The 15621-nt window shown below is 40.0% G+C and overlaps 2 protein-coding genes across 2 annotated transcripts; one reads left to right on the plus strand and one right to left on the minus strand.

Annotated features, from left to right (window-relative positions):
- Positions 1-692: 692 nt before the first annotated feature.
- On the minus strand, positions 693-1151 carry LOC138890566 (uncharacterized). The gene has a single exon (XM_070173962.1). The coding sequence runs from the start codon at positions 1149-1151 to the stop codon at positions 693-695; it is 459 nt and encodes a 152-aa protein (XP_070030063.1).
- Positions 1152-14891: 13740 nt separating this feature from the next.
- LOC138890567 (uncharacterized) lies at positions 14892-15404 on the plus strand. Its single transcript, XM_070173963.1, has one exon. The coding sequence runs from the start codon at positions 14892-14894 to the stop codon at positions 15402-15404; it is 513 nt and encodes a 170-aa protein (XP_070030064.1).
- The last annotated feature ends 217 nt before the right edge of the window (positions 15405-15621 follow it).

Below are 15621 nucleotides of genomic sequence, written 5' to 3' on the forward strand. Positions count from 1 at the left end.
ATATACTAACAAATAAGGAGTTGCCCCTACTGAAGTACGAACAGTAGTGCGATAACCCAACAATGCAAAAGGCAGCTTCTCGTGCCATTGCTTGGAACATTCCACCATTTTACGAAGTATCTTCTTTATGTTCTTGTTGGTTGCCTCGACTGCTCCGTTTGCCTTGGGGCGGTAAGGGGTGGAATTGTGATGCGTAATCTTGAACTTCTGACATACCTCTTTCATCAGATGACTATTGAGATTAGCACCATTGTCTCTAATGATCACCTTTGGCATCCCAAACCGACAAATGATATTTGAGTGCACAAAATCGACCACCGCTTTCTTGGTCACAGACTTGAATGTTTTAGCCTCTACCCACTTGGTGAAATAGTCGATTGCCACCAGAATAAACTTGTGCCCATTTGATGTTGCTGGCTCAATTGGCCCAATGGCATCCATGGCCCATGCAACAAAAGGCCACGGTGCAGACATTGTGTGCAATTCAGATGGCGGAGAGTGAATCAAATCTCCATGCACTTGGCACTGATGACACTTGCGCACGAAACTGATACAATCTCGCTCCATGGTGAGCCAATAATAACCTGCTCAGAGAATCTTCTTTGCCAGCACGTACCCACTCATATGCGATCCACAGACTCCAGAATGTAACTCGGTCATGATAGTTGTGGCATGTCTAGCATCTATGCATCTCAACAATCCAAGATCCAGAGTCCTTTTGTATAAAACCCCTCCGCTGAAGAAAAATCCGCTTGCCAACCGCCGAATTGTTCTCTTTTGATCCCCTGTGGCTTGTACCGGTACACCCCCATCATGATATATTCCTTGATATCATGAAACCAAGGCTCACCATCAAGTTTTTCTTCTACCACATTGCAGTAAGCATGCTGATCGTGGACCTGAATATGCAACGGGTCAACATAGGCCTTATCTGGATGGTGTAATATTGACGCCAAGGTATCTAAAGCATCATCAACCTCATTATGGATCCTTGGAATATGCCTGAACTCTACTGACCGAAACCGTTGACAAAGATCATGTAAACATTGCTGGTACGGTATAAGATTTAAATCCCTTATTTCCCATTCCCCTTGGATCTGGTGCACCAGAAGGTCCAAGTCTCCCAAGACCAAGACTTCCTGGACACCCATGTTTGCAGCTAACCTCAAACCCAAAATGCATGCCTCGTACTCAGCCATGTTGTTAGTACAGTAGAAACGAAGCTGAGTCGTAACAGGGTAATGATGTCCTGTTTCAGAAATAAGTACGGCTCATATCCCAATGCCCTTCATGTTAGCAGCTCCATCAAAGAAAAGTTTCCAACCTGGCTCTCCAATTGGTTCCAACTCATCAATGTGCATTACCTCTTCATTAGGGAAGTTAAGTCTTCAACGACTCATATTCTTCATCCACAGATTCTCGGCCAAATGATCGGTCAATGCTTGGGCTTTCATCACAATCCGGGTCACATAAACGATGTCAAATTCTGTGAGCAAAATCTGCCACTTTGCGAGCCTTCCCATGGGCATAGGCTTCTGAAAGATATACTTTAATGGATCCAAACGAGAGATGAGGTAAGTAGTGTAAGATAACAAATAATGCTTCAACTTTTGTGCCACCTAAGTTAGGGCGCAACATGTCCTTTCCAGGTGAGTGTACTTAACCTCGTAAGATGTGAACTTCTTGCTGAGATAATAGATGGCCTGCTTCTTCTTGCCGGTGATGTCATGCTGACCCAGCACACAACCAAACAAATGACCAAAACCGTCAATTACAAAATCAAAGGTCTCCCTGGTTCTGGTGGGACCAACATAGGTGGGTTTGACAAGTACCCCTTTATCTTATCAAATGCTTCTTGACACTCATCTGTCCACTTGACCGTAGCATCCTTCTTCAACAGTTTGAAGATAGGCTCACAAGTTGTCGTAAGCTGAGCAATAAACATGCTGATGTAATTCAACCTCCATAATAAACTCATCACCTCAGTTTTGTTACTTGGGTGGAAATTCTTGGATAGCTTTGATCTTTGACGGGTCCAATTCAATACCTCAACGGCTAACTATGAATCCCAATAATTTTCCAGATGGCACACCAAATGTGCATTTTGCAGGATTGAGCTTAAAATTGTACCTGCGAAGCCTTTATAAGAATTTTCTCAAATCTCTGACATGATCATACTGCTTTCTAGACTTTATGATTACATCATCCACATAAACCTCCATCTCCTTGTGTATCATGTCATGGAATATGGTTGTCATTTCCCTCATGTAAGTTGCCCCAGCATTTTTCAAACCGAAAGGCATGACCCTGTAGCAGTATGTTCCCCATGGCATGATGAATGTCATCTTCTCTGCATCTTCCTCATCCATTAGGATCTGATGATAGCCCACATAGCAATCCACAAAAGACCCAATCTCATGTTTGGCGCAATTATCAATCAAAATGTAGATGTTTGGCAATGGGAAGTTATCCTTTGGGCTTGCCTTGTTGAGATCTCGATAATCAACATACACCCTGGTCTTACCATCCTTCTTTGGTACAGGCACAACATTGTCTAACCAAGTGGGATACCGCATGACTCGAATGACCTTTGCCTCAAACTGCTTTGTGACCTTTTCTTTAATCTTTACACTCATGTTTGTTTTAAACTTCCTCAACTTCTGTTTGACGGGGGGAGTGCCGGGTTAGTGGGCAATTTTTGAACACCAAGTCAGTGCTTAGACCCGGCATGTCATCATATGACCATGCAAAAATATCTTTGTACTCAAACAATGCTTTAATTATCTTTTCCCTAAGTTGAGGTTCAAGATGGACACTTATCTTAGTTTCTCTGTTATTATCTGGGTCCCCTAAATTGATTGCTTCAGTATCACTCAAGTTAGGTTTGGGTTTTTCTTCAAAATGGCTTAATTCTTTACTAATCTCTTCAAAGGCCTCATCCTCATCATATTCCGATTCATCATCACACTCTATTTTTTGAATTACTATTTCAGAATTAGATTGGCTTTTAAGACTGGGCCGAAGATTCCTCATGCATATCATGTCATTGAAACCAGCATAAAAAGAACTGTACAAGGAAGAAAAGAAAACAAAAATAAAACTATCAGGAATGAAGAAAAAGGGAAATTGCATTTCATTGAAATTAAAAGATAACAAGGTTTATACATCCAAACGGACGGAACATAGAATCTGAATTACAACCCTGGAATAATCTAGATAAACTGAAAGAAAATCAAAGCAAACTACCAAAACTCCTTCCTGGTGGGGAGAGGAGTAGCTTCCCAATTGTTAATCTTTGCACTGGGCCCAACAAATTGCACATTCGCCTTGCTAGAACCCTCTCCAGCTTCCACCATGTTCACATCATCGAATAACTTCTCGAACCTTTCAATCAACTCTTTATCAGGACCAACCACAGAACTGGAAACTGTTGTTACTAGGCGTTTCTGGGTGCCAGGCCTGACAAATGATCTGGAGAGACGTGGGATGGGCTTTAGGAGGACCCATGCCCTTTGTTTCAACTTTCTGGCACTTTTTATGTCCATAACTGTGGGCTTGAACCCCAAACCAAATGTATCCAAGTTTTGGGGACAGACATCGGCTTTACGATACCTTGCAGATATACACCCAAACCCTTGCCCGGTACAAAACCATTTTTCAATATTTCAACGGCTACCATGATTGATGCAGCAACTACCCTTGGAATTGGGACGCGCTTCCCTTCTGGAATTTTCTCTACCGATACCGTGTCAAAAACCTAGTAGACCCAAGGACCTTTATCGTCTTCAACCTCAATGAATGGAACAATGGCATCACCGAGAGCACATAAATTATCTTCGTCGTGCACAACAATTTCCCGTCTATCCCATTCAAACTTGACCACTTGATGCAGAGTAGACGAGATTGCTTTGGCAGCATGAATCCAGGGTCGACCTAATAGCAGATTGTAAGAAACTGCCACATCGAGCACCTGGAACTCCATGGTAAATTCAACGTGTCCTATTGTCAGCTCGAGCACTATGTCCCCGACTGAATCTTTCCCTCCATCGTCGAATCCCCGGATGTAGATACTGTTCATGTGAATTCTTTCATCATCCACTTTCAACTTGTTCAGAGTGGAGAGACGGCAAATATTCGCATTGGAACCATTGTCGACCAGTACCCGGGTAACCACGGCATTTTCGCATTTCACCGTAAGATGGAGGGCTCTATTGTGCTCAGTACCCTCCACGGGCAACTCATCATCAGAAAAAGTGACTCTGTTTACCTCAAAAATCTTGTTGGCTATCTTTTCCAAGTGGTTTACTGAGATTTTGGTAGGAACATGGGCCTCATTTAGGATTTTCATCAAAGCCCGACGATGCTCGTTTGAATGGATTAATAATGACAACAGTGAAATCTTAGCAGGTGTCTTCCTCAACTGCTCTACAATGGAATAGTCCTGCACTTTCATCTTTCTCAAAAACTCATCTGCTTCTTCTTCAGTCATAACTTTCTTTACCAACATCGGGTTGTCCTTGGAGGTTTTAGCTTTTCTCAACTCTTCGGGGGCAAAGCATCTCCCCGACCGAGTCAATCCATGGGTCTCATAGACTTCTTCTTTAACTTTTTTTCCCTTGTAAGTCACTATCACCCGTTCATAATTCCACGGTACAGCCTTGCTATTGACTATCGGTAATTGAGTTACCGACTTGATAATGACGGGATCTATGTGGGCACCCTTCACAATTACAACAGTCTTATTCGACACTCCTGGCACAACCACTTTTGCTCTTTCTTGTTTTACTTCCACATCACTTGGGGTCCCCTTCTTGACTACTGCATATGGTTCACTATTTGCCCCGCTCAACCTGATCACTGATTTCTCACTTGTTGGCTTTTCAACCGCCCTGACTTTACTGGACCGAATCATTATGATGGTCTGTGAAGGCTTCTTAGGCTCCCATCCCTTATGCACTATCTCGATCATGTTTGTCTCATGATGGACCAGCAATGGGCTCTGGTTGATATTGGGCGCCTCCGGAGCTTGAACTTCAATCCGATTGGTATCAATAAGCTCTTGAATAGCTGTTTTCAATTGCCAGGATTTCTCCGTGTCGTGCCCTGGGGTACCAGAGCAATATTCACAACTTACAGAATGATCAAGATGTCTCAGGGGAGGATTTGGCAGTTTTGGCTCGATCGGCCTCAGCATATCCAATTGCCTCAGCCTATGGAACAAACTAGTATAGGACTCTCCCAATGGAGTGAAAGTTTACCTCTTCTGCAACCTCTCGTTATTAAATGTTTGATTGGGCCAGAAACCTAATATAGGAGGGTTTCGGTAGGCTCGTGGGGGTGGATAGGCATTTTGTGGAGCTGGGTATGTATTTTGTGGGACTAGTGCATGCCATTGTGCGTGGACAAGAGGTTGGTTGTATGCTTGGGCATAGTGGACAGAAAAATGGGGGTCTGGTGGTGCGTAGTAGTGTTGGAGTGGACTATATGGGGTGTGGGGGTAGGTTTGGTGGTGGGGACGAGGCTGATGATAGTGGTGAGGTGAACCCCTGGGCCCGAACTGTAAAGCCCCAGAAAATTTTGCTTAGTAATTTAAGATTTCGTGGTGCCAAGGTAGGCTAAATATTTTATCTTGCGTACAAATGAGGATTAAGGATATTATGGATATCAATTGGATATATTAATAAGTGTATAAATCATATTAGAAGTGAATTGGGGTCTAAGGAGAGACCTTAGTCTAAGCCAAGTTGGAAAATTCCATAATAGACAAAAGTTGCAAATGAGTGCGCATAAGACCTCACTTTGGACAATTATATCTCCATTTATATAAGTATTTGTGTGATGCACAGCCTATCAAATAAAAGGTCTTTGAGTCTAGTTTCCAACGCTTTAAACCGTTCGTCATTCGGACATTCCTACACAGAGTTATGACCAAATTACTAAAGCAGCGCAGAAATTTGCACTACCGCGGCGCCCCATGCGGAGCCTGGCGTGCTGCACCAGTAGTAATTACAGTATGGTCCGAAATTTCATTTCCAGACACATTTTACACAGATGCCCCGTGCCCTGCGGCGCCCCACGTGGCGCGGCATTACAAAAAACGGATTTTTAAGACCCGAACCCCATTTCATTTAACTCGATTGAGGTTTATTTTTGGGGAAATTTCTGGTATTCTAGAGAGAAGGGAGAGAGATTATAGAGAGAGGAAAGGGTAAAACTAAAAATTTCACTACTCTTCCTTGAATCACACCTTGAAATCGCATCAAAGGGTTGCTAAGGCTTTAAAGAGGTAAGAATTTCTTTTCTCCAATTCTTCAACTTTGAAATCTAACTAGAAATGGGTAATTAGTAAGACGATTCTTGGATGTGAGAGTATTCATTATTCATGCATGTACAAATTAGGTTTGTGGGAAGATTGTTGAATATAAACAAGTAAAGATTGGGTTGGGAAATGAAGGGAATCTTGTAAAAGAGATTTGAAATCAAGATGCACAACTAGTAATTGATAAAATTCTCAAATGAGCTAGAATTATGAATATCTTCCTAATTTGTGTTCAAATTTTGTTATGTCTCAAAATAGATTGAAGTTGCTAGAATTTCCGGAATATCGTAGTAATTAAAGGAAAGATCAAGAAAGGTATGTATGGCTAACTTTGACCTTTGTAAAGTCACTTTGTTTGGTGTACGAATATTTGGTATGTGATATCTACGTGGATTATTTGTGGAATTCTTGTGATTGGTATGATTTGATTGTTCGTGGTTAAGTCTCCCGATATAATGGTGTACGTAATTGGCAATAAACCAAATGTGTGATTGTGAATGTGTTATGTGGTAAGAGTTGAGAAACAAATGATGGAAGGAAATCGTAAATGATGCAGTTGGAACAACTGTGGTAAGAACATATATGGCTTGTATTGGCAATTATCGCGGTGACATAAAATGCATATGAGTTGTTGAATATGATGGAAATAGTATTGATGGCTATAGAAATTCTTTGAGAATTATTGTTGTTGTTCTTTGTGAATTGTTGTTGTTGTTGTTGTGTTGTTTGTGAATTGTGATTGTTCGGTGGGATCGGGTTGCGTGCCGCAACACAAAGTAATAAGGTGTGGGTTGTGGTGATAAGGGTGGCCGAGGTAATAAGGGTGGCCGAGGTAATAAGGGTGGAAAAGTGATCGAAATCACTATTGAAATGAAAATATGAGAAAGTTGTGAAATCATTGATGTGAAAATGTTGAAGGGGAAATGGAGAGATTGTAACTTGTTTGGCTTGGTGGTTTTCTTTCATGTGTATTTGATTGTTGGTTCCATGACTACTTGTTACTTGTGTATGGTTTGAGTTTAATTAGGGCAAGTTTGTTCATACATACCAGTACAATTCAAATGTGCTGACGTCCATTTTGCCGAGGGCGCTACATTCGTGTTATGATTGTAGGTGGTTCTATAGTAGGTACTCCAGTCCACCAATAGTAGCACTCCTTCACTTTCCGCCAGAAGCATTGGTGAGCGTTTTTCCTCCTGGGGCCTTGCGTGGCTCATGCCGCTTTTTATTTCGGAGTCTTGTTTTGGTTTTTGGTGTAAGGTATAGCCGTAGCCTTGTTACCGGCAAGTATTGTATCACTCTTTTGTATCCCTAGAGGCTCCGTAGACAGTAAATGTGGGCTATGTACTTATGTATTTTGGGCAGTATAACTTGTAAACCACGCTAAGTAACTATGTATGCTATGTAAATCTCGTAAGAATGTGTTTAAATTTATAAATGGCTATTTCACTTGGTTAATGGGAAATGGAAACGCGGGATAACATGTGGAATAGGAAAGGCACCCAGGTCCGCTTGGCTGGGGCTGCCCAGTCGAGCGCCGGTCGCGCCCCTCGGTTTTGGGGCGTGACAAACTTGGTATCAGAGTCTAAGGTTTTAAAAGGGTCCTAGGATGTCTCGGAGCCGTGTCTAGTAGAGTGCTTCTTATCGGTGTGTTGTCGACCACATCTATAAGTTGGAGGCTACATGGACATTTAGGAATGTTCCCTTCTTCAACACTCCAGATCGTGCGATAAAGCTTTACTCTAAGATTGTCTTATAACTCGTGCGTTGAGATTCAAGGTAAGTTTAGACGCTCTTTCATCTGTTTCAAGTAATGTTGTCATATGGAATGACCAATGGAAAAGGCCTGAATATTAATGAGATGGCAGGTGTATCATGTTGAATAAATTGTACGGATATATGAGATACGTACATAGTACCAGAAGCATTCTTTATATGAGAAAAGTGTTTAAATTGATCACCCACCTCCAAAGAGACATTGACTTGATAAATGAGATGCGAGCTTATATGGCACCTGTTGATAGTGTGGGAAGCATGTATATGATCCTAAGGTGTAAAAGAAAAATTTGTTATATAAGCATGTGATATATGTGAGGCATGACCAGGAGAGTAATGACAAACATGTAGGTCTCTCACGGGAGACAAGAAATTGTGAAATGAGAGTCAATTGAACTCATAATGAGAAGACCCTTATGCTATGAATGTTATAAGAATCCCATAAGTGTATGAAGTTGTGTTACACTCCTAAAGGTTATTGACATGAGGAATTGGAATCCCAAGTCCCTGTGGCTGAATAAGAGTAGAGAACTTATGAGGTTAATACAATGCTGACTTCAATCTCCCTAATACTCGAACATATATGTGAGGGATAGAGAAATGAAACATATGTCCATGAAGTTGCTAAATTCAAGACTTGTGTCAAAATCCGGGACATTCGCCCAAAGTGGGGGAGGAAGGGCCATAGCAAGGCCACTTAAATACAATGAAACAAGAGTAAGACCATGTAGCTTTGATGTTTGAATATTTTTGTTGAAGACAGGCATAGTCTAAAAAAAGTGATAATGGATAATGTGATTATCTGAAAGGATATGCTAATGATAGACCACTAGTACCCAAAAAAATGGAAGGTTAAGGAAGGTAAATTCTGCATACATGGCAATGTAAATGATAGGGTCAACGATCCTAGAAACTAAGAGTATGTTTGTAAAGGGATTTTATACTTGTTATAGGGTTAGGAACAATAGAACCTAAGGAAGTACTATAGGCCAAATATGGAAGGTTGCGAGTTTTTAGAATGGGTTAATCATAGATCTGTGATTTAATCAAAGTACCAAGACATTAAGAAAGGCGAAACGAGTGGGAGAAATAAATGTGATGCTATAATAACCCAAGAGGGTATTAGGGCTTGATGGAGAGCCTCTAAAGAATCTTACAAGCAAAGAAGTGTTAAGTGATATGACGATGAACACACTTTCCCACGAATATCCTAACAAGAGTTAAGAGGTGAGCGGGTTAAAAAAAATTAAGGAAAAAGACCACGTAACATGTGGAAGAGTGCGGGGCTATTCACTAGCTAGGAATAATGAGGCGAGAAGAAATAAGAACAAAATCTATAAATTGAGATGTCCATGGTTATCGCAAAATAGTTCGTATCAGAATGGTGGACTCGTCTGGAGCACAAGTGTTAATAGAAGGTATAAAGGACTAACCGTAATGTTACCGACTTGGGTAACACTGAATATCAACTAAAATATTTAGAGGGAGTTCATGTCTACATATTACAATGGAAAGTGAGACTACTAGTGGTGAAAGAGTGGCGTGATAAACTCAACAAACCAGACACAATGATACCATGAGTCCATGGGGTGCAGACAAGTGCGTGGCACAATAAGGATATCTACTATGTATTATATCAAAATGGAATGGGAATGAATGTCCCAACCACAAAGAAAAGATAGTACTAATGTATTAGCTAGACCGAAAGGGAGAATAAAAAAAAGCAAAATAACACAATCTACCCAAAGAACAAAGGAAAATGTTTGAAATGTAGTGAGAGAGGATGAACACTTGTTACGAATCAAACATGTTTAACATGATAGCTCATAAGTCACAATACCAACAAACACTATTGGTGTCACACCTCCTTTTTTACCCGCGCCGCCGCAAAGGGGCGCGGAAGGAAGTTTTTCCAATTAAGAGACAATCGAAACGGGATTTATTTATTTATTTCAGATTCGCCACTTGGGATATTTATGGTGTCCCAAGTCACCGGTTGAATCTCGAATCGAGGAAAATATTGACTTTGTTTAACAGTCTGCGCACCAGAAATCCGGATAAAGAATTATGTTAACCCGGGAGAAGGTGTTAGGCATTCCCTAGTTCCATGGTTCTAGCACGGTTGCTCAACTGTCATATTCGGCTTGATTATCTGATCTCATACAATTATGAACCTACGTGCAAATTTTAACTGTTTACCGCTTTGTTATTATTTATTCAAAGAATTGCAACGTCGTGAGAATGCATCTCGAATTGCGCCACATAAATGTACCCGCAATTTTTGATACGTTCCAACTTCGTTGAGATTTGGATTTGAGTCACATAAATGTGCACCCGAGTTTAGGAAAATAACATTATTAAATACGCGCCTAAAGACTAACGCGTTGTTATTTTGAGAAAAGTCGTAAAGTTCGCTATGCGGCCTGTCTCGAAATCTAAGCATTCAAAATAACTATCCGTTGAGGGCCCCGCAATTTGTGTATTCTTGTTTGTCGAGGCTCGTCTCATTCATTATTATTTTTTTAAAGGAATTTGCAACGTCATGGACATGCATCTCGAACCACGTCACAATTAATGTACCCGTGATTAGTGACACATTTCGACTCCGTTGAGATTTGAATTTGGGTCACATAAATGTGCACCCGAATTTGAGGAGGTAAATTATTAAAGTACGCGCCTAAAGAGACTAACGCGCAGTTGTTTTGGGAAAAGGCCGCGAAGTCCGCTAAGCGGCCGATCCCGAGTTCTAAGTAATTAATACGTACATTTGTGAGGGCCCCGCAATCTGTGCGTTTTGCTAGGCGAGGCTCATATCATTTATTTTAAAAGGACAATCCTAAAGTGACTACATTTTTATTAAGTTTGTCTCTAAAAGAAAATCTTCAAATTAATTACATGCTTTAAAAAAAAGGACGTGACTTATTAGTTATTAGTCTAAGACAAATGCAAATGGGAAATTGTAATCGAGCTTGTACAAAGGGAGATTATTTCGTATCTTATTCTATAAGTGAATATTACCAAAAAATTGAAATTATAAATAGAAATACTGAATTGACGAACAATAATATCAAAAACGAAACTAATTACTCTTACCAATTTTAGACCCACCTTACTAATTTCAGCTCAATTTATTTAATACAGGTGAAATTCAGGAATTCCAAAAAACACTTTCCTGTTTCAGCTTGTAGCTGGCCTCTAATCTCACAAATTATACTACGAAACAAAACTAAACTAATACGACTATTACATAATCATATTCCAAGATCCAAACAGTCCCGGTCCAGATTAATTTAACAGTCCAACAAGCTCATTTTTAACTACAGGAATCAGTTACCAGATGCTAACATGTTTTAATAAAAAAATCTCTCATACAACTCCGTTTCAGTCCATTTACTACATACTAACAGGGATCTACCTATCATCAGCGACTGAAGAATTTAAATACACAAGTCATATTGAAACCAAAGCAGAATTTCAACTCTTCACGTATATTCAAACTTCATGATTTTAGCTTACAAATGCCAAAGTTACAGTTGTGTACCTGGTATTGCCAATACAAGAAGAGGAAGGTCAACAAAGTATTATGTAACACATCAACAACAACAATAACTAGCAACAAACAACGAACGGAACACCCAGTGACAGATTTGAAAACCAACACGATTCCAGCACACTCAACGAAACAGTATCAATACAAACCAATGTAGACCAGGGATAACAAACTCAAACAAATCCACTTAAAACCTCAGTGAAATCTCAGAAATAACCAGCCTCTCTTTTACTCTCAGATTACTGAACTTTTAAATGTTTAAAATCCGGTCTAGACTCTCTCCGAAAAAAATCCGCCCCAAACTCTCTCCAAAAATCCCTCTCTCTCTTCTTTTATAGTTGTAAAAGAGAACCTTTTATTATTACCCCCTACTCCTTTTTACTTTCCAAGTCCCTTTTCCTTTATTTACATCACTATGTCTTGTTCCCCACTAACCCTTGTCTTTTCTTTATTTAATCAATCCTTTTAAACCTCCCCATTATGTCTTGTTCCCCACTTTTATTAAACAAATGTATTAGTTCTCACTACCCTATGTCTTGTCCCCACTATGTATTAAATAATGTATTATTTTAATATATCAGCGCTTAGTGGACAGAACACTCAAATTAATCAATTACTAAACAAAATACCCCTGAAACTACTAAAATTACCATTCTACCCCCATCCCTTTCAATCTGTACCAAAACCATATCAGCTATAACCAATTCACCTAATCAATTAATCAAACTACAGCAGCTATAACCAAATCAAGCCTGACAATTGACAAATTAAACACATGAAACTAACTCCCAATTCAATTTATCATGGTCAGATTTATATCAACAAACTTAATAGGATAAACAAGTATATTCAAATCACTAAACTCAATCATCAGTTGAACTCAAACTAAGTCAAACAACATCATAACAAAGATGAATGGTTCAAACTAAATCAAAAACTAAGGACCAGCACATAAACATACGACATTAAATCACTTGATGAATAACTAACGAACTTCAAACAAAAATGAACATGAATTATCTCTAATACAAACAAAGATCTGGGTTCAAATTCAAACCAACCCATCGTAACACAAACACAATCAGAGAAAGAAGAAAAGGGGCGGAAGATGAATTCGCTGAACGAAAACTAAAAGAAAAGAGAACGGAAACCTACTGGTTTAAAACCTGGGTTCGAATGGCAACCTCGACACGCCTGAACAAACATCACTGTTTTCAACCCATTTTCGTTTTTGATGCAGTGACGATCGAGTTCACTGGTTTGTGGTCGTTCGCGGATGAAGCTAGACGTTTGGTGGTCGAAGAACTGATGGAGTCGACGGTGGTCGTTCATGGCTGGACGTAGCAGAAGCGATGGTGGTCGCTCATGTGGAGTAGTCGTTACTGGTTTTTCCGGCGACGGGAGGAAATGACGAAGGAGATGAAGTTGGTTGTTTGGACGAGCTGCTGGTGGCGGCAATCGCAGTTGAAGATGAAGCATCGGCCATGGTGGTCGTGGGGCTGCTCCAGGTTGTCGTGACGATATTGAAGACGAAGAAGAAGAAGAAGAAACAACAACCATGGTTGCTGGAGATGGAGCTCGTTTTGGACTGGAGGTCGACGTGGTCGTTCATGGTGGTTCGTCCATGGCTGGAGTTGAAGACGAAGCAGAAGAAGCAGCAGCCCTAGCGACTGGCTGGAGCTCGACGGACTGTTTGAGCTGGTCGACGGGACGTGAGGGCTGCTGGTTTGGCGATGAAGAAGACGAAGCAGAAAAAACAAAAGGGAAGGGGGGCAGGTGTTTTTTAGGGTTTCTTTTGTTAGGGATGGGAAGTGAAAAATGAAATGGAAGAAAGGGGGGGTCATTTGGGTTATGGGGCGGACCGGGTCGGTGAGTTTTTTTTGGGGTTGGATAAGGGGTTATTTGGTTTGGGGCTGTGGTTTAAAATTGAAGAAAAGGCCCAATCCGATTTTCTTCTTCTTTTATTTCCATTTTGCTTCTTTTTCTTTTTTTCTTAAAATTCTAACAATTCTAAATTAACCTATAGAATTAAATTAATTGATAAAAAGTACTAATTAACTCTTAATAACAATTAAGACACAATTACATAACAATTAACGTTAAAATCACACAATTTGGACATTAAATGCCAAAAATGCGACGTACATTATTTTTGTGATTTTTCATTTTTGTAAAACAAACTTAATTGCTCCTAATCGCAGAACTAAATCCTAAATGCAAATGCGACATATTTTTTGTATTTTTATTAATTTAACAAATAAATATGCACAGACAAATACCAATAATTATCCAAAAATGCCACGAAAATTCTTAAAATTGCACACAAAGGAAAATTATTTTATTTTGAATTTTTGGGAGTAATTCTCACATAGGGAAAAAATCACGTGCTCACAATTGGTAGCTACAATATTCGGAATAAGGTGAATTACTTATTGAGGATGGAGTAATTCTTACACTTAGAAGGAAACCAAGAAGTTATTGTTGAAGAATTTAGGATGATTTCAAGTTATTGTTCGGGCCAGTGCTCTTTCTGAGTTGAATGTGTACTAAGGTTGTTGATACTTGTTTTGGGAAGTGTTTAACAGTATGGAGGGATCATTAGAATGTTCACAAAGGAAGTGGAGTGGTTTCTTAAATCCTATAAGGCACACAAGGAGGAAAGAGGTTGACTAGGAAAGGTCTGAGCACAATGTTACATTACATTTGATGTAATGTCGTGCATGTTGATGATATTAAGGTGTGGTGCGCAGGCTAGAAGATGTATTCCTTTGAAATAGAGGGTTCTATAAGAAAACTCATCCAGTAATGTCTTTGTTGAGAATTTGGAAGAGCAAGTTGCAAGTACTCACATAAGATTGTAACCATATCAAGAAAATTATTGAAGAACTCAAATCCTAGGAGGTCATATGTAAGAGAAATGTGACATAGATGTTCCACTAATGATGCAACATGTTAAGGTGATAGTTTATGCCTCTAGGCAACCCAAGAATCATGAAAGGAACTATTAGACACATGACTTAGAACTTGCGGCGGTAGTTTTGTATAAAGATTTGGCGACATTATGTGTACGGGGTGCACGTTGATGTATTTATGAACCACAAGACCCTTCAATATATTTTTTTAAAACAAAAGGAGTTGAATCTGAGACAGAGAGGATGGCTCGGGTTACTCAAGGACTATGATATTGAGATTCTCTATCACCCAGGAAAGGCTAATGTTGTAGCGGATGCTCTTAGTTGAAAATCTATGGGGATCTTGGCTCATTTGGAGGCATATCAGAGGTCGTTGGACAGGGAGGTTCACCAGTTGGATAGTTTAGGAGTTCGCCTGGCGGACTCTAATGAAGGAGGAGTGATTGTGCAGAATAGGGCCGAATCATCGCTTGTGACGGAAGTAAAAGAGAAGCAATTCAACGATCCATTGTTAGCACAACTGAAAGAGGGGATTCATAAACACAAGACCATAGCTTTTTCCCTTGGCATGGATGATGGTACCCCACGGTACGAAGGCCGTCTATGTGTTTCAGATATTGACGGTCTTCGGGAAAGGATTTTGGCAGAAGCTCACACTTCTAGGTATTCCGTACACCCAAGTTCTAAAAAAATGTATCATGATCTCAAAGAAGTTTATTGGTGGAATAACATGAAAAGGTATGTGGCAGACTTTGTGGCAAAATGTCCGAATTGTCAGCAAGTGAAGGTTGAACATCAAAAGCCTAGAGGAATGTTAAAAAGCATAGAAATTCCAATGTGGAAATAGGAAATGATCAATATGGATTTTGTGGTAGGATTACTGCGCACTCCGCACAAATTCGACTCAATTTGGGTGATCGTGGATCGACTCACGAAATCAGTGCATTTCTTGCCAATTAAATCTACTGACACAGCGGAACAATATGCTTAGTTGTAATCAAAGAAATAGTCAGGTTGCATGGCACTCCAGTATCAATCATTTCAGATCGCGGGGCTTAGTTTAC

The sequence above is a fragment of the Nicotiana sylvestris genome, chromosome 4 (assembly GCF_000393655.2).
Source record: "Nicotiana sylvestris chromosome 4, ASM39365v2, whole genome shotgun sequence".
NCBI classification, from domain to species: Eukaryota; Viridiplantae; Streptophyta; class Magnoliopsida; order Solanales; family Solanaceae; genus Nicotiana; species Nicotiana sylvestris.

Coding starts and splice junctions, on each gene's coding strand:
- LOC138890567 (XM_070173963.1), top strand. CDS start 14,892: ATGGGGATCTTGGCTCATTTGGAGGCATATCAGAGGTCGTTGGACAGG.
- LOC138890566 (XM_070173962.1), bottom strand. CDS start 1,151: ATGGGTGTCCAGGAAGTCTTGGTCTTGGGAGACTTGGACCTTCTGGTG.